At 35.7% G+C, this 20166-nt stretch overlaps 1 protein-coding gene across 13 annotated transcripts in view; it reads right to left on the bottom strand.

The window, feature by feature from the left end:
- baz (par-3 family cell polarity regulator) overlaps positions 1–20166 on the bottom strand; it is a 477788-nt gene that overhangs the window by 13464 nt on the left and 444158 nt on the right. For 12 of the 13 annotated variants that reach the window (XM_081740533.1, XM_081740528.1, XM_081740531.1 and 9 more), the window contains 2 exons: positions 17553–17701; positions 3927–4013 (listed from right to left, as the gene is read on the bottom strand). In XM_081740533.1, the coding sequence (XP_081596659.1) occupies positions 3927–4013; positions 17553–17701 (236 nt within the window). The remainder of the gene's footprint in view (positions 1–3926; positions 4014–17552; positions 17702–20166) is intronic. The other variant, XM_081740534.1, reaches the window with a different exon arrangement.

The raw sequence follows: 20166 nt of genomic DNA, 5'->3' as shown, positions 1-20166 counted from the left end.
GCAAATATTCATTGCGTACAAAAGAGAAATCTAAAAATAAATAAATAAATAAAAAAATAAATAAAATCAAAGATACAAAGATTACTTCTGGAGTCAAATACATTGTCAAGCATGCAATTGTGCAACTTTACATTTGTAAGCGGGGTTGTAAAACAAAGGTTAGACTACAAAGAAACATTCCATTGGTGTTATTTGGATTTTTTGTATTATTATTATTAATAAAAGCTCTTCTCACTTTTTACGGGATTTTTTTAAACAACAAAGATAACAGGAAAAATATCGCTTTTGGCCAAAATACTATCAAAATACTCATTTCAAAAGTTTACATAATACAGAAACTTCGTCTCCCTATAGTCATGGGGTCAGAATATGAGTTTTGCAAAACATCGAGTAATTATACTGTGCAAATAATGGAAATACACTATGGCCTATGGAACCCAGAGGTTCAATACCGCATTCTCAGTATATTGTATATTCAATATACCGCATTGTATATTTCTTCTCCATTGATTTCTATCCTTAACCAACTGGATCCAATTTCTACTTTGTATTCCTATTTCTACGAGATATATCTGCGTCCTCCCATCTGCGTCGAGATCTTCCTAATGGCTGTTTTCCCATTGGACTTCCAGTTAAAACTTTGAAAGCGTTTCTACTTTCTTCCATTATTTGACTACATGAGCTGCCCACCTGTCTCCTAGATTTGATGACCCTAACAATGTTCGGTAAACGGTATAAATTATGTAGTTCCTTGTTATGAAGTTTCCGCCACTCACCATTCCAGTTCCTCTTGGGTTCGAATATTCTCTTATGATGTCGTTTTCAAATACTCTCAGTCTACGTTCTTCCTTCAGAACAGAACAAAATAGTTTCACTATAAATCCAAAGACTTTCACTAATTATCTAATTCAAGATGCATTGACACACAAACGAAAATGAAATGAAATGAAATCTGTAAGTTTTACGTCCCACGGTTAGGTCGGCTAGGCTAAGGAGGCGGTGATGATGAGGAATGAATGAAATGGTGGAATGAAGAAAGTGGGCGGACACAGGAGAACCCCGAAAAAACACACGCACACACAGTTTGTTCACCTCAAAGCTCACTTGGCGCGAGCTGAGTTCGAACCAAGGACCCATACACCAGAGGTAATCGCTCTACCACTGAGCCACCGCGGCCCAACACACAAACGAAAGCGCACAATTTCACTGTACCCTGTGTAACAACAAACCAGTAGGAATCTTACTGTCCTTACACCCATGTCAATACTTTCCTCTTGCCTTTCTTTTTGGATTGGTTACTTTAAAATTCAATCTCAAGAATTCATATATATTCAAAGATTTTTCAGCGATGATGATTTCGAGAAATTTTCTAGTCAATCCAATATTACAATCCTAGTATATTAAATATTTTATTTTGACAAATCTGTAACTGTGAAAAATCATTATAAAAACACATTTTATTCTATGAAGCATCATCTAAAAAAAATATTGTATATTTCTTGTCCAGTGCTTCTTTATCTCTTCCCAATAAGCTCCAACATCAACAAAAAACGAGTTCTCAAACTGACAGAGCTATTCATTATAGTATCTTGCACTATCAACTTACGAAAGATAATAATTACCATATGTATTCTGCAGTTCTTGACGCGTCATTTGCCACAAATGAAAGTTTAAATGCTTCAAGGTCTTGAGCTGATCCCTTCGTCTTCACGTAGCAATTTTGTCTTAATACGTCATAAACTGTAGCGCTTTCGTCCCCCACTCTGTTTTTCCTTCTATCATGCCCCTCATAATACGATTTCTTCTCAGCCAATGTCCCAACTAGTTTCTGTTCCTCTTTCCAATTGTTTTACTTTCTACACATCCTGATTCGTTTTCCGTACGACCCAGCTCATTTTGAATTCTTCTCCACCCCCACTTTACGAAAATCTCCTTTCTTTTTTCATCATTTTTGTCATCGTCATCGTCAAAAATGAATGCACACATTAAGAAAAAAACTTTATACTGTGTGTTGGTGCTAACTTTACTTACACATCCCAAATTTGATACATATTACAATACACGTTTTCTGTGCCTGAACAATTACTGATGGTGTTCAAAGTGGTTGTCTTTAGAATACATTTCACTCGCATATTTTAGGATCGGCGAGCGGTAGGTTGAACGTCGGTCAATGTATTCGCAAAGATTGCTGCACATCCTGCCGTAATTTCTTCACGGTGGTTCCCCAGTGTAGCCAGCTTCCTCTGATACACGTCATCCTTCAAGGCTCAACAAAGGTAAAAGTCCAGAGGTGTTAACACTTGAGACCTGGGGTCTGAAACTGTGTTTCAGTCATAGTGCACGTTACCCGTACTACGTACGTTAATGCAGTTTTGTCATTCAGCATTAGCTCCGTACACTGTACGTTTGTCCGGTGCGAGCGTCCCGGGTTCGATTCCCAGTGGGGGCACTCGGTCGAAAAAGTGTAAAACGCTTTTTCAGGCCAGCCACCCTGAATGAGGTTTTCCTGGGTTTTCCTCAGTCACAACAGGCAAATGCCGGGGTGGTACCTAACTTATAGGTCCCAGGCCGCTTCCTTCCTTCCTCAATCCTTTCTTCCTTCCCTTTTCCCGGATTGTGTGCTCGCCGAGGGACGTCATCCCTCAAAACGTGACGGGCTAAATGGCCTTAGATGCCCGTTTGCCCGTTATGCACTAAATTAGCTGTTTTACATGTGCGCTAGATGGATATAATTTCTGAAACCCTATGTCCGTACTGCGTACGTTGATCGACGAATGTTCCTCAGGATGGGGCATACAGATGGTTCTTTCTGTGAGAACTTCAGTACGTTTGAACGCGTTGAGGTGCATAATGGTTGGAATGGTTTATAAGTATATGGAAGACCTTTATGGATATTATGCCCTTTATCTTTGCAACTACTTCTTTAAATATTTAATATAGATATAGTGTCTTATAACGAGGGTAGAATAAAGTTATTCACTTGACGATAGAATGCTATAGACAAGAACTGTCTCCAAACAGTTCTGCATTTTTTCCGAGCTAAAATTATACTACTATTCATTGGTCAATAAAAATGCTACAAATAAAAGTTTATAGGTAAAAACTACATTTTTGCCAAAATAAAGGCATATATTCTCCAAAAATGTCTGCTTTATGTCTATAGATTAAAACCACTAAGCATCCTAGTGCGTCCAAAAGCACTACATTCATCTGTTAGTCCGTTCTGTGGGACATTCGCCAATCAACGGTGTACGAGCATAAGATCTTAAGTATTAAATCTTCCAAATATCACTTTAAAATGGACTTCCGTTCCCTCAAATGTCTAGCGTCTATTGGTCATTTTGTTTCATTACCTACGTTACACGTTACAGTCTTGAGAGTACCGACATCTATTGAGGAAACACGATACTATATGTACCAATAAAAATTCAATTCAAACTCCAAAGCAACGCAGATACCATCTATTGAACCCTCCCCCTGGTCTAGTGGCTAATAAATGCGCCTTTGATGTACTAGGTCCCGGATTCGGTTCTCGGTGGGAAAGCTTTGAAATTTGAATGCAATACACTAGTTCGAATACCACCTTAAAAACTGCAGGTGAAATCCACGTTTCATATAGCTTGGATGCTAAAATGGGACGCTATCTCAACCAACCATCTATTGTGCGTACATACAATCTTTGACAAACTCTGCATATAAATTCACTATTCTCTGTATAAGGCATCTTGATAACATTTTGGCCTTCCTTTTTCATTATTTTTGTACTATTTACGAAATAACTTAAAAAAGGAAGAATTGTGGTGGCGCAGAGAAGAGCCTTAAGTTAAAAGAGCATGTAAACGTTTACTCTATTTTACATTCACAGGCAAAGACAAAACCACAACAAAACAAGAAGCGTCAGACTGAACACACTGTATATGTCCTACCTTTGTTCTTGAACTTTTAACCTCTGATGATGAACCTGCTCCCTCATTTGGTTTATTTGTTGCTCTGTGAGCTGTTCTTTGCGTTTGCTTGTGTAAGAAAGAGAGAGAAAGGGACACAGAGTTAGTTTTCACAAAGAAAGATTGACCAATCTCTTTTCCACGGTTAGTAGCAATCAACCAATTAGCCTTTTGGTACTGTACTTCGGGGAGGGGAGCGAAGGAACAAGAAACAGAAACAGCATAACACAATAAGTTTTAATTCCCACAACCAACACCCACAGTATACATCAACTATCTAATCATGCAAAGGGAGAAATATATATATATATAAAAGAATGTGCAAACTATACATTGGTATTAACATTTCATTACCTTTGAAATTGAATATTACTGTCAGCTAACATATAATATATTCACAAAGAGCTTTCCAGTACTTTTTTTCCCCCTACTTATTATTACAACCATTGAATTAATTTGTTTCTGACTGGCCGAAACCAAGTTTTCTGTAGGTTTCGAAAGTCTCCAGGTTACAGGTGTGAGGGAAATTCTTGTACAAATTCAACCTTTTAACTAAAAATTAAACGTGAATATGAATCGTTAGGTATACGCCTGAAGTTTTATACAACTCGTGATTCATAATTTTTCTTTGGGTTGCATAACCTCTTGATCACAAAACAAAATAGACAATTATTACATATACAACCAACAAAGAATGTACTTGGAATTTCCAAACATGATGAAATTAACGAAACTGAAATACGTTTTGGCAATTACTCCATATGCATGTGGACGTGTGTCGAATTGGATCGGAATGCCTATAATGTAGGTTATTATCCATGTCTAAGCGAAGGTGGAAACTAACCATTTCTTTGTCTCAATTAAAACTCAAATGTGACCAAAGCAAATCACTTTTAATAAATAATAATAAGGCAAAGAATTTCCAAAGCTAGAATGAATGGCATTATCATTTCTTACAACAGTAAAAGACTAAAACAGAACAACAGTGTTCTTCACGCGAGCTTTTATGAAGGGAGTTCACTTATTCACTGAATTTGACATTGGTCAGTTTCAACGTATAGAATTCTTATATTATTATTATGTAGGGTACTTTACGGTAAAGGTTCTCTCGAAATAAAATCCTGTAATAAAAATAAAATTAAATCTTTAACGTTTAACGTCCCACGATTATCCCTTTAGGCTAAGGGAGACGGATAATTAAGGCAAGTGAATGATGATGGAAGAATGGGTGAAATGGAAAAGTGGGAGGAAACAGGAATACCTGAGAAAGCACACGGATACTATGTTGTTCGCCACAAACTTACTTGGTCGGGGGATCGAAGCAAGGATACCACGGACCAGGAGTAAGCACTCTACCACTGTACCACTGTGCTCCTCAAAAAAATAAAATCCTGCGTATAACTAATTATCGTCCACGAGCTGATAAGAGAAAGCAATGAAATTAAAATCTATAATGACAGTGAAAAGAAGGAATCCTTCACTGCACACCCTCATTTCAATACATAAATGTCAAAACAGTGCATTCATTGAAAATGAAATGAAATTAAATCTTAATTAAAAATGAAAAGAAATTTTTCAGTTTTACGTCCCACGATTATGCCGGCTAGGCTAAAGAAAACTAATTATGCGAAATGAATGCAATGATGGAATGAATAAAGTGGGAGGAAACGGGAGAACAAGGAGAAACCCCGCAAGCATGGTGTTTGTCCACCATAAAGCCCACTTGGCACGAACCAGGGACCCTACGCACCAGAGGTGAACAGTCTACCACTGAGCTACCGTGGCCCCGTTACAGAATATGCTTGAGTAAAAACCCTTCGCAAAGGAAAAGTAAGTAGCAATACTATAGGTGGCTCGTGGCTAAAGGCTAAGGACGACAGGAAATCTATTTTCTAATTCTAAGCCTAAATTCATGGATCGTTTCCGCCTTGAGGAGAAATAGTATTTATCATCCAATTACTGTTCAAGTATCAGCAATCCGAAAATTTAAGCCATCACTAGTTAACTGTGAAGATAATGTAAAAAATTTCTGTAAGTCAGCATTCACATATATACAGTTATATTTACAAGGACTTGAACACCACGTTTATTTCACATCCATGTCTCCCCACCCTTACCCTACGTTGTACGGCTTCACGTATGATTAGCTTGTTGGAAGAGGCTTAAAAAAAGAAGAAGAGGAATTTTTACTTTAGTTTGATTCAAATCTATTTATGGTTAAAATATGTAGCTTCCAAAAGACAAGAGGTTTGGAAGACTTTATACATTCGTAGAAGTTTGCACATTCCTTTAAAAGCAAATGTGTACAAATAATGATTAATACGAAAATCAACAAATCCCTATGATCCAATGTTGACACAATAAGCAATTCCCACAAAAATTTAATGGCCTCAACAATGTACGTGAGTTTTCATTTTTACGCTGACTTCACCTAACAAATTTCGATTTCTTGATTACATTAGAGCATCTACACTTCTCACTTCAAAATCTGATTGCAAAACAAGAAATCATTGCAACCAGTCTAGTCAATAGTTTTCCACTTTTCTTCTTTTATTCAATGCAATAGGTCGCAAAAGGGCTTGTCGTAATTTTGAAATGTGTTTTGAGTTTGCAGTAACTAACACTTTTCGCTAAGCTTTTTATCTTAAGTGAATAACATCACTTTAGAAAATGGAGAACATCAATCACTTTAAAAGTAAGACAAATAGTGTATAAACATGGTTTTATATGAACTAATACACTCAAGTATTAGTGTATAGAGGATCACGCACTAAAGTTTCAATTTCGTCCGGTAGATCGGTAGATGCCAGCTTATAGAAAGTGTTTGCTGCCATCTAATTGACAGATATGTAACTTCTACTTCCTTTCTCTCAATAGCAGAAAATGGGATATGGATAGCTACCGTTAAAGTCACAGTTAATCGTTAAGATGTTAACGGATTGACTTTACGGATTAAGATGTTAGCGGATTGACTTTACGGATTAAGATGTTAGCGGATTGACTTTACGGATTAAGATGTTAGCGGATTGACTTAACGGATTAAGATGTTAGCGGACTGACTTAACGGATTAAGATGTTAGCGGATTGACTCTATTAACGGACTCGGCCGTGACAATCGCTCTAGCTATGTATTGCAAGAAACAGAATTCAAAAATTCGCTTTTCATTGAAGACTTATGTACTCTAACGGACGGACGTAAGTCGACGTTACCCGTTAACATATTAACGGATTGACTCTATTAACTGACTCAGCCGAGATAATTGGTCTAGTTATTGAAAAAGGTTCAAAAATTCGCTTTTCATTCAAGAATTATCGTATGAACTAACGGACGGACGTTAAGTCGCCGTTACCCGTTAGGACGTTAACGGATTGACTTCACTAACGAACTCGATCGAGTTAATCACTCCAGCTAGCTACTGCAAAAAATAAAAGTTACAAATTTCCTTTAGTTCGAAAGTTATCGTGTAGACAAACGAATGGGCGTTAAGTCGCCGTTACTCGTTATGATGTTAACTGTATGACTCCACTCTATCTATCTATTGCGAGAAAAGAATTCCAAAATTACTCCCATTCAGAAAGTTATCGTGAGAAATAACGGGTATAAAAACTATTTAAGTATAAACCAGGGGGATCGTCTTTTAGGCTCAACAAAATCTTTGCAATACTTAGAGACCGGATGTTAGGCAAAATGCCTATTCTTTAATATTAAAGGTATGATCAAAAATAATGTTTTAAAGTTTAAATGGGGGGTTGTAGTTTCAATTTAAGCCAATTTTTTGCCTATTTCGCCCACTCCTGCCTAAATAATTGCTTTAGTGCCTAACGTTGCCTATTCTATGCATTCCCGGCAGAAGATCATATGTTCGGATTCCACGTTAATCAGTAGGTCCCATCTCACATAGCCACGATGCTAAAAGGAACGTTAAACTCAAAATCAACTCAAAATTGACTATTCTATGCATTTTCTTCAAAATAAGATTTTATTGAGGAAAAATAAATAATTTAGTACTTCAAGAAAGGGTTCTGCCTCTTCTGAGAAATATAAGTGTTGTTTGTAGTGATAAGGTGTCGTAAAGCTTTGGACTACTATGTGTACTGATAAAGTGGTGTAAAACTTTGGACTGTTATGTGTAGTGTTAAACAGAATGTATTAATCAAATATACAGGGAATACTATCAAGCTTTGTTTTTGCATATACAGTAAAAAAAGATATTAACAAACAGATATGTTTCTATATTCTTTGAACATTATGACTTGGATTTATTTTTTAATTATATTGAGTATTTATTTTCACTATTTCGAGTTACATTTTAGTGCCTATTTTTTTTTTTAATTTTAAGTGCCTATTTTCCAGGTTTTTAGTGTCTGAACATCCGGTCTCTACTTATAATATTAACAATAGTTTACAGCATACAAACATATGAACCATAAAACATAACAGGATTAAGATATTCCTTTACTTCTAATAATCATAGCACATGTACTAAACACAGTATATTTTCATTGTAGCTACAAATTTCATAGTACAGTGCAGAAACAGTATGTTGTCTAAACGCCAAACATCTCCAAACTAGATATTACCTAGTGTTAATTTAATCCTTCGCGAATAGAGCTAGTTCCCTCTATAAAGCTTCTTTCTCTTCACTTCGGCCGTACTTTTCATCAACGTAATTTTTCATGAATATGAGCCATATATTGTTTGGTTTATATTCAGCATTCATTATAAAAATAGATAAGATCTTATTGTGTCAACTTATCAACGTACATTAAACAATAAACTTAAAATTTACATGACCTTTGAATAATACGAGGATCAGTCAAGAAGTTAATTGCGCTGCTTAAGAAGATAAAACAGAATAGAAATTTGACAATAACTTTATTTGTATCATAAAGTTCCATTCACAATTTACTTTTCAACGTAATTATCTCCGTTATTTAAATATTTGTCGAGGCGTGGTACAAGCTTTTCTATGCCTTCTGCAAAGAAATCCCGTCCAATGCCCGATAATCATTCTTGGGCTGCAGCTTTCACCTCGTCATCCGAGTGGTATCGTCGCTTTGAAAGTTCGTCTTTCATGGGATCAAACGCATGGAAGTCACACGGTGAAAGGTCTGGGCTATAAGAAGGGTGATCCCACACTTCCCACCTAAACTTTGTCAGAAATTCGCACGTTTCTTGTCAATATCTGTACGACCGTTCTCAAACATGTTGCACCACTTTGCGATTGCCTCACTGACGTGATATTGCGTTTTCACCACACACTTCATGCAACTGCCAATCAATTTCAGTGGAGGCACACATTTCGCCCACAAAAACGAATCACTGCACGCATTTCCAATTTGGACGCCACTTGCAGGTATCGAGACAAATTTACGACTGATTTTCAGAACACCTCACTTGCTTCGTGAAAGCCGCTACGTCACACGATACAGGCACATGTCTGCAGTGTTGCCACACAGTTTCATCAAAATAACCTTTGACTGAAAATACTTACGAAGGAGTGCAACTAACTTTCTGACTGATCCACGTATTTTATTACCACCAATCTCTTCTTTTCTATTTCAAACTACACTCACACAAATATATTTAACAATTTTGTTTTCTTACTAACAAAGTGTACCCAAACAATAAGAACTTCCTGGAAGAGAAAAGTATAGATTTTTTTTTTCATACATGCCACATGCAACACATTTTTTTTTTTTTTAATTTTAGAAAAACGATACACCAATATAAAAATAGGGTCACCCATGGGAAATGAAATTAAACAAAGACTAAGTGTACATGCAATTTTGATAATTATACATGTAAGTGCCGCCGGGTTTAAATCACCGTTCGTTACTCAACCATAAACTAACTCCCTGAGTGATTTTTTTTTTTTTTGTTTGTTTGTTTGTTTCGAAAATGCAAAAAGCGTATAATGCAGATGTATGATCAAGTTATATCTAAAGGTAAATTCTCTGGTGTTATAACCAGTGGTCGAAGTGAGACGGTATGCGGTAGTATGCCATACCACCTCTGGTTTTTCAGTGATCACGACATACCGTCACTGGAGAGTAGATACTAAATACTTTTAACAAATTCACTTTTACCCACAGTAATGGACGAATACTTTTGCACGTAAAAGTAAAATGTAGAACGTAGTTATTTCTATTTGCCTGTAGAAATAACTTCTAAGTTGACACCACCGATATTTTTGTTATTTTTTTCCTACCTTTTGTTTTTAAAATGAGGTGTCTTCAAAGAAGTTCATTAGTTCATATTTGATGTGTTATATTGAATTGTTTATTTCTTATGTGTATACGCGTCTTCTTGCCTTAATGCATAAAATGTCATGTTTTGAGCATGGGTAATTTAGGGGTTGTCTGCTGTGAGGGCGGATCATCCGGAGGTTTGGAATACTCCTCAGTCGAGTGGAGGGTTTAGGAGTGTTTCCGCAGGAAAGTTTTAATATAAAGACTCGGTTTTTGAGGATTTTCGTGTATAATTCTCTTATAATATAATATAAGGGGATATTTTTATTTTCAGAAAGTTGTTAGCGGGGATCAAAGTCTCCCCATGACCTCCCCCTCCCCTCCGTAACTATAGAGAAGCTCTCCAATGATTTTTTTAGTCTTTATGTAAATAGAAATGCAATCTTTTACACAACATACCCTCACTGTATTTTAAGATTTGTAGATAGCCGGTACGACGGTCACTACGAAAGTTTTGAGATACGCATTGTTGTGGCACAGTATTTGAATTCCAACAATTGCGTTCGGTAATTGTATCCAGAGCGAAGAAGCGAAGCAAGTTTCAACTCGCCTCGCTTATCGGCGTGGCCGTATCACCTTCACTTGTTTGTTGATGTGAGCAGGATTCGGCTGTCTAGAATGGAGCTCGAAAGGGAACATTTTCGGGCAATGATTCTTTACGATTTCAAAAGTGGTTTGAACGATTCACAAAGCCTTGACCGTTTGCAGAGGGCATTTGGGGACCTTTCTCCTTCCCGTACTACAAATTTTCGGTGGTTTGGTGAATTCAGAAGAGGCCGGACATCACTGAAAGATGAAGAGAGAGCTGGACATCCGGCAACAGCTGTGTCAGATGAAAACATTGCCGCTGTGGAACAAATGAGTCGAGAAAATCCTCGAACAACTTTCAAAGACATTGAATCTACAGTGAACATTGGATCGCCAGCAGTAACAAAAATTCTTCATGATCATCTTCGGCTCAGGAAGGTTTCATCTCGTTGGGTGCCTTACACTTTGACTGCACAGCAGAAGCACATGCGTGTGGATGCAAGATTTGATGGAGGCAATTCTCGACGCGTCTCTGACATTGTTACTGGTGATGAGACTTGGATCTATCAATTTGACCCTGAAAATAAACTCCAGTCTACAGTTTGGATCTTTCCAGACGAAAATCCACCCACGAAAGTGAAGCGACCGCGAAGTGTGGGAAAGAAGATGGTCACAACTTTCTTCTCCAAATCTGGCTATGTTGCAACTGTTCCACTTGAAGAACAAAGGACTGTTACTGCTCAGTGGTACACCACTGTTTGCCTAACAAAAGTGTTCCAAAAGCTTCGGGAACGGCATCCAATAACTGGATTGCGTGGGATCCTGCTTCATCATGACAACGCGTCCGCACACACGGCCAACATCACAATTCAGTTTTTAGAATCTACGGAGGTCAAACTTATGACTCATCTGCTGTATAGCCCTGACTTGGCCCCGTGAGATTTTTTTCTGTTCCCCAGGATCAAAGATCGCATGCGTGGGAAGAGATTTTGCAGCCCTGAAGAAGGTGTAGTGGCTTACGAGAATGAACTTTCACCACTTGAAGAAAGAGACTGGCAACACTGCTTTCAAAAGTGTTTTTCGAGGATCCAAAAGTGTGTACAGTCTAATGGTGAATGCTTTGAGAAAATGTAAGTGTTAAATTGATTTTAAGTATTAAGATATTTCACATCTCAAAACTTTCGTAGTGACCCTCGTATGTCGAGTCAAAATCGTAATAAAACTTACCGTTTTTGCTTTTTTTTTTCCCACTTCGAACACTGGTTGTAACTCTCATGGGTTATTGCCGAACATATAACTTTCAGTTGGTGGTGTGTGACGAGACATCACCTCCATGGCCATATTTCTGGTTTCAGTAGACTAGATAGGCTTCATTAGCTCTTAATACGAGTAGCTTTCAACTCTTTTTACACCTCTGAATCATCAATGGTAATTCTCTGCTCTGTTGGCAATTGTATCACGGACTATATGCGACAACCATTAGGTTATATACTACTTAAACTTATGTCTAAAGCATCTGTACTTTGTCTGTAGGTTTCGGCTGAAACTTCTTTCCTCTCGTATTGCAAAGGTATTACTCAGCTTGTGGTCAGAAGTATTGTGTATCTTAGTTACAGGAAGACCACTGTTGAAGGAAGGATATGACCTTTGCTGTATTGTAAACATGAAATGAAATCTGTAAGTTTTACGTCCCACGATTATGCCGGCTAGGCTAAAGGAGACGGTGATGAGAAATGAATAAAATGATGGAATGACTAAAGTGGGAGAAAACGGAAGAATCCTAAGAAAACCCACGCACACGGTGTTTGTTCACCACAAAGTTCATTTGGCGCGAGCTGGGATCAAACCAGGGACCCCATGCACCAGAGGTGAACGCTCTACCACTGAACCACCGCGGCATTGTCCCGGCTCTGGTAAGAATAACTACCAAAAAAAAAAAGTCAGAAAAGCCGGTGACGAGAACTGAACCCAGATGGTTCACTTTTTAATGCTTTAAATGGCTTTTTCCACACATTCAGGATTATTTTGTCTAATAATATGTTCCATTATGTTCTGAAAGTGTCACTCTCCCCGCCCCCAAAAAGACAGTATGTTATTATTAAGTTGGTGAAAGTTGAAATTAAAAATTTCACAGTAAACGTATACGAATATTACTACCGTTTTATGTAAGGAATCGTTTTTTATATATAACTATTTCAAAAATGAATGTATTCATTTTCTAATCGCTTACGGTGGAGATGTATTTTTCATCACTATTATACGAATTATCTTACGAATTACCTCTTGAGGAATTGTTTAGCGTACTACTTCTCCCACGTCATTCTCTCCATTCACCTGTATCAGCTAACTTTCAAAAATAAATTTGTTACATAAATTCTCATTAAATTAATGTCTGTGTGTATCACTTTTCATATACTATGATGACCACATTCAACTGATCTTGAAAAGAAACGAAAACAAACGGAATCTAGATACATTCATTAGAAAAATTAGTCTAAGACGTTTAGATCAGGAAACATCATCCTAGCCCCCAGCTATAAAATGCTTTTCTTGTTCTCCAAGAATCAGGATAGTATGTCCCATCATACTGTATCTAAATATACTACAACTAAGTATATACACAAAGGAACAGATGCTACAACGTATACATATATACTACAACAACCCACCAAGCAACTTTCTACTAATAGGGTAGCTCAAGAAGCTTTTTCCCCCTACTACTCTATCTCTCTTCCTAACATCTCTCTGGTGTACTGATCAAATAAGATGCTCTGCTCTGGGCTAAGAAAGAGGTTTATACCGAGAGAACTCCCTGCATTTCCATGTATTTAAAGAGCTAATGCAGACACAGTTAACTCACACAATTCATGAAAATGGCGCTACAGTAAAACCAGCGACTGCTGTTTCGCTCAAACTTCAAAATTTCCAACAACTTCATTCACAATTAAGAATATTCATATTCTTTAGTATCGGAACTTGAAACGAATCGATCAGTACTTTCCAAGGTATGACTTAAGCTCGTGCAAAATAATTAGAACTGCGTTACTTCCTCATATACAGTCGTTGTGATATAAGATCTTTTAATTCCTCAATTTGCCATATATATCGTCTCTCTCGAGACGAAGGGGCGTATGTCATTTTTCATCTTTTCCAGGAGAGAAGTTTAAAGATTTTATCATACTTTACTCTATCGTGTTCGGTTAAAATCTAATTTGATCTCGTAAGTTCTATACCTGAAACGAAGGAGATCAAACTAAAATTTTAAAAGACGACGATAGAATAAATAATGAGAAAGATTTAAATTTGTCTCCTCGAAAAGTTGAGAAAATGAGATACGCCCTTTCGTCTCGAGAGGGACGATATGATTCAACTGTCGATTCTTTTAATGGTTTTACTTTTCTCAAAATAATTGCCAATAAGTTGCCTGTATCAATTACGGGATAAAAACATCTATGCACAGAAAAAGAAGAGCTTAAAATCCAGAAGCAAGCAATTAAATGAGATACAGGAAAGAAACAAATCTCTCTTATCAATTATGAGAGATGGAATAAACAATTTTTTTTTTTTTTTTAAAGCAGGATTACACGATCAAATTTTATACAGAAGACAGTTGGTAATGAGTTCGAGGTCATTTAGGGCAAAGTTTTTTTTTTTTCTTTTTTTTAAATCATCACTACAAAATTAATTTCATTATCTCCTTTAGTTAACTGTGGGACATAGCCAGGGGCGGCCGATTAAATGGGGCAGTTGTCCTCCACTTTTTTTAAGTGACCCTTAATGTACATAGTTTTATTTGGAAATGTCAAGTTTTTGTATGTATTACTGATTCATAGAAAAAAATGGTGCCATATAATATTTTCCGTTGTGTAAGTATGTATTGGTTATTTGTCTTCCTGTGCAGTTAAGAAAGCTACAAGAATTACGTATTAATTTCAATTACGTATTTCTTTAAATGTCGTAGCATATGCTTCTAGTATTTACTGTCCTCATTTTCTAAGACTAATACCATACATTTAATGGCACGTGTGGAATTAAAAATGTAAGTTGTTCATTAATTCCCAGTTTCAATGTAATTTCTACAAAACAACCCTTATTATTCATTACTATGATTAATATTATAATTTATATTTACTTGCTTTGCAAACTTATTATTAAATAATCTGATTACACAATTTTCCAGACAGAATTTTGAGATGTTCATGGGCAAGGAATCAAATCTCTTCTTACACGTTCGTTGTTTAAGAGTACAAAGGGCTAGTGCCTACGTGTGTTGCTCTTTTCAATTTACTTAATAAAATATGAAATACGATATACAGTATTTTAACTGAAAAAGATAATATCCTATTAGTTATACAGCTTTTCGTCAAACGAAGTGTTAGAAACAACCAAGGAAAACTAACAGATATACAAATATTCAGATCATGTCTTTGCCCCCTTCCCCCGACTTTTAACGTCCAATTGCCGCCACTGGACATAACATTTTTTTTTTTTTTTTTTTTTTTTAAGGGAAGGGTGATGGCAGGAAAAATAATATATTACGAAACAGCAAAGACTTGTACAGTCCGCAGCAAAAAACTTGCAACATGAGCATGTAAGTTTATTGTGAAACTACGCCTAACAGCGCAGGGAATCAACATAACGTCTAAGTGGCACGAATTACGCCAAGGGGAACTTCGACGTCCCCCCCCCTGCACACTTATTTTGGAGCAGAAGACTTCGTCGTTTCACAATAAACATACATGCTCATGTTGCAGTTTTTTTTTTTTCTCCGGACCGTACATTCTGGAACGAAACCTTCTTCTTCTTCTTCTTGAGAGAAAATTAAGAGAAAAAACAAAATACTACAAATTGGATATATTACATCAATTTACTATAGAATAACGAACTAACTTAAAGCATTCTAAACTAGCATAATCTACAAAATGCTTCAAATTGGATTACAAAGACGAGAGGAAGTTACGAAACGAAAACAAAAAACTGAAGTTATACTGTACCTTAAGAAGCGATACAATATGGTGTGACCGTATCAAATAATATTTCCGCAGCACCCCTGAGGTTTCTAATTTTTTTCTTTCTTTCTTTATAATACATCACTCTGATTAATCGTTGTTAAAGCCAAGATGGTAACAGTATTGTTTTATCTATTTAAGAAATATAGTATTTTCACTATAGAAATTGTTCTGTTCACTGGAAAATGTTTCTCCTGTCATGTATAAACCCTCATGAGAACTTAAGAGCCCGACACACTAAAAGTAATACAAAAAATTTTACCACTTTTGCTTGTTTTTCTAAGTGAAAGGAGATAATGAAATGTAACTTACTAAATCACAGATAGTGTTATTCTACAACAGAAACTATGAATCTGAAGAATTTTCAGTGTTGCCATCCATAGAAATTATAATATTGCCAGAATAACATTTCCCCCAAAATCTAAGTTAAGGCAGCAACTAGAGGAACGAACTTAACTGCATTTCATTACGTATCATGCTCTTTTGGTACTCTGTGAAATACATTTTAGATAACATCATTATTTAATTTTAATAGCAGTATATTAAAACTATTTTGTTTATTACAAACTAAATACAACCATTATTTAAAAAGTAGTTCACAGGATTCCAAGACAACATGATACAGAATCAAATGCAGTTGAGTTCGTTCCTCTAGTTGCTGCCTTAACTTAGATTTTGGAGGAAATGTTATTCTGGCAACACTATTATTTCTATGGATGGTAACACTGAAAATTCTTCAGGTTTCGTGTTTTCTATTGTAGAATAACATTATCTATGATTGTAGTAAGTTGAATTTCATTATCTCCTTTCACTTATGAAAAACAAGCAAAAGAAAAATTTGTATTATTTTTAGCAAGTCAGACTCTTAAGAACTAAAATATTTTTTTCAGTTTTACGTTCAAAAGCTAAAGGAAACGGTGATGATGATAATGAATGAAATGGTGCAATGAAGAAAGTTTAAAGAAACGGGAAAACCCCAAGAGAACCACCAGCACGGTATTTGTCCACCCAAGCCTCACTTGGTGAAAGCTGGGATCCACCCAGAGACTCCATGCGCCTGAGATGAACGTTCTATCACTGAGCCACAGCAGCTCCGTGTTTTATCAGGAGATAGCAAGACATGTCTAGTATCGTTTCAAAGCTAAAGAAATGTTATATCAAACTGTATACAGGGATAGAAACACTAGAAGCTTTCTTAAGCTCTGACCATATTTTTTGAGTTTTGGGCGTTATTTTGTATCATAGGAGTTACGGGTTTGTAAATGAGTTATCTACCACGTTAAGAAAATTAAAGTAATTATGTTCAGAATCTCAGTTCTCAATAATAAACAAAAGCGATCAGATTGGGTGGCAAAGCAACCCTGATGGTAAACAAAAGATAGCAGACAAAAGAAAATTTAGTACAAAAAAAATCGATATGCTACCGGGTCTAATATAATCTGAATGTTATCATGAAGTTCACTTCTGTAACAAAATGACTGAGACCACTCTGACTTTAACACATAATTATTATAATTTAACGTCAATTTTTAGTAAGATATATATAAAAAAAAAAAAAGGGGGGGGGGGCGAAAACTGTTTATTATATCTAATGCTTTCCTTTCTTTCGTGTTTATTTGTTGTTTACGCTCATCTAAACCTTTCCAGGGATGTCAATACGCAACATCAATCAATAACAAGTATACTTACTTCACATGAAGACGTAAAATTTCTAGAAGTACCGACAGATATCATTAATAAATATTACATAAAAAACAATTATTTTAAAATAAAAAACAAAGTACCCAGTAATAATAATCATAATAAAGGTAATCCTTACTTCAAATGTTGTTGTATTTCCTCGTAGTTGACGTAATGGCTGTACTTAGTTGGATCTGCGATTCCCATTCGACTTCCTGGTCTCGTCATTTCCCCATACAGGTCGTAGCTTTCAGACCTTACGTGTAAGATATCTGGTTGTTCAAGTCGCTAAAAGAATTACATTTATTTCAATCTATGAGTCTAATTTTTATACAAAAAAAAATATTAAATTTAACTATATCTTACATACGGACTAGGAAATTATTCCCTAACACTTAGTCAAAAAGAATTATCTCCTGTATTCAGTGTTGGAAAGAACACAGAAACTACAGAAACTACGAAATACCTTGACGGTTCAGACAATAAAAGTTTCAAACTGATAGTTACTGAAAAATTAAATTGTTTAAAAATCTGTACACATTTTCATTTGTACATCTGTTAAGCTGGTACAGAAAAGTCATTAAATTTACTCTTGTATTTCTGTTTGGCGATTATTTATAAACAATCGAAAGAAACAGACACTGTCATTAATTCACTGTGTATCATAGAACATCTGCATACGGAAAATCATATCTATATGAGTGTAAAACTGTATAATAAGCTACCTGAATATATAAAAAAATATTCATACAAAGAGTTTATTAGTCAACTCAGTACACAAACTGCTATTCAATAACACATTTTATTCAGCAGATAAATATCTAAGCAGCTCATCGTGCAACTTAGAACAATAATTAAATCTCTACTGTATATATCAGGTGGTAAATACAAGCATGCAGCAATTAAGATAGTAATTAAGTCTATATATCAATGGTATATGGATTGTAGAATGGGTTTAGCCTATATATATTTTAACAAGTTGTTAAAAACAAAAGCATTGTATTTGTTCTAAGTAGTGTATCTACTTTAAGTACTATGGAGTTCTATACCATTTTGTACAAACGTACGTGTAATATGGTCTACAGAATGATTAATAAACCGAATCAAATCAAATCAGAATTCACACCATATTTTGCTTGTTCTGGTTATGTAATTTTTAAGAAAACTATCTTAACTACTCTGATTTATTTATTAAGCATTAAAATCCGAAGCCTAAAGTTACAAGTAGGATCTTATTAAATGGTTTGTTTCAGTCCACTCTGCCCCTACACAAAACCATTCAATTCAGTTTTCATACGTAAAATCAGTTTTATGAAGCAGTTGTAATATAACAGAGGACATTTGTATACCTCTAATAGAGAGGAGACCGTAATAGAGAGAGAAAGACATTTATTGGTTCCTTCTTTGAACACAAAACGATTCAGTACCGCCAATTTCACACCTTCTTTAGCTAAACGAGATAATTACTTAAATGACGTAATTTACATTTAACATATTAAATGTAAATTACATAATTTAAAATCAAAATAAAGATGTACTCAGACAATTAGTTTTTTTTTCCGCTTTCATTTTAACTACATTCAGGGTTCCCATTCTCTTTCCCACAAAAGAAAAAAAAATCCAGGACATTTCCAGGACAAATCACAAATTTTCCAGAACTTCGATATAGGAAGGTATAACAGAATTGCAACTGTAAGTTCAAAACTCACAACAGTGAAATGAAAAGTACAGTACCTTACGCAATGAATAACAATGCAAGCATACTATTAACACACAATAAATACACAAAGAGGAGCGTTTTTTTTTCCCTCTTAACTCCCCTTATACACACCCGATCCACCCACATCCAGCACATGTATTTTTATTCTTTCAACACCACTTAAATTGTGCACTGAACAAATTTATAAACAATAAAAATCTATTTTTCGTACATGGCATCTTCATTACGTGACAGTGTGACATACAATTAGGAAAAAAAAAAAAAAAAAAAGATTACATTACAAATTTTTCAACTGAGTATGGTGTTGTGTCATTTCCTCATCTATAGACACAATCTCTTTCTTCTTTTGCGAAACTGGTCTGCGGATAGCATTTGACTGTGAATAAAGTAAAGCAAGACTTCTACTCTGCTTCATATGGAAGCTGGTTTGCTTCAGTCTGTAAAGCTTCACTTATCCATTTCCTTTTCCTTCTCTGCAGTTGCTGTACATTTTCACTTCTCTCTTTCCTCTTGCTTTGCACTTTACTTTCTCTTTCCACAGCCCTTATTTCATCCAGCTCTACCATATAGCGCTGCCTTGCATGGAAGGCATGATGCAGGACTTCTTTCGTGATGATAGTTATTATTCAGCACAAAAACATGAATACCAAACAAAAATGACAATCAATTAAAATCTTCATTATAATTACGAAAAATCTAACATTCAGTATTTCTGTAAATTTCAAGCACAGAAAAGCATTTTCAAAGACATTTCCAGGATGTTTCCAGAACGAGTGGGAACCCTGTACATTTCTCCATATACGCGAGCATTAACTCTTTTTAGGTAGCCTACTAACAGAATACCATAACCTCTTACGTGGAACGTTTAAATCACAGTATGTTCTTCACTTATCTACATAAAGTACATTTTAGTTTTTGAGAATGTATGCACCAATAACATTAAGCAAATTTCACTCAAAAAATACTGAATACTGAATTTAATATGGCACTTTTCTCTCTATATTTCTTTCTCTCGGTCTGTCTGTCTTCCTTC

The sequence above is a fragment of the Thermobia domestica genome, chromosome 15 (assembly GCF_964235325.1).
Source record: "Thermobia domestica chromosome 15, izTheDome1.hap1.1, whole genome shotgun sequence".
Taxonomy (NCBI): domain Eukaryota; kingdom Metazoa; phylum Arthropoda; class Insecta; order Zygentoma; family Lepismatidae; genus Thermobia; species Thermobia domestica.
The sequence above is the reverse complement of the archived record's forward strand: the minus strand, read 5'-3'. Positions and strand labels throughout refer to the sequence as shown.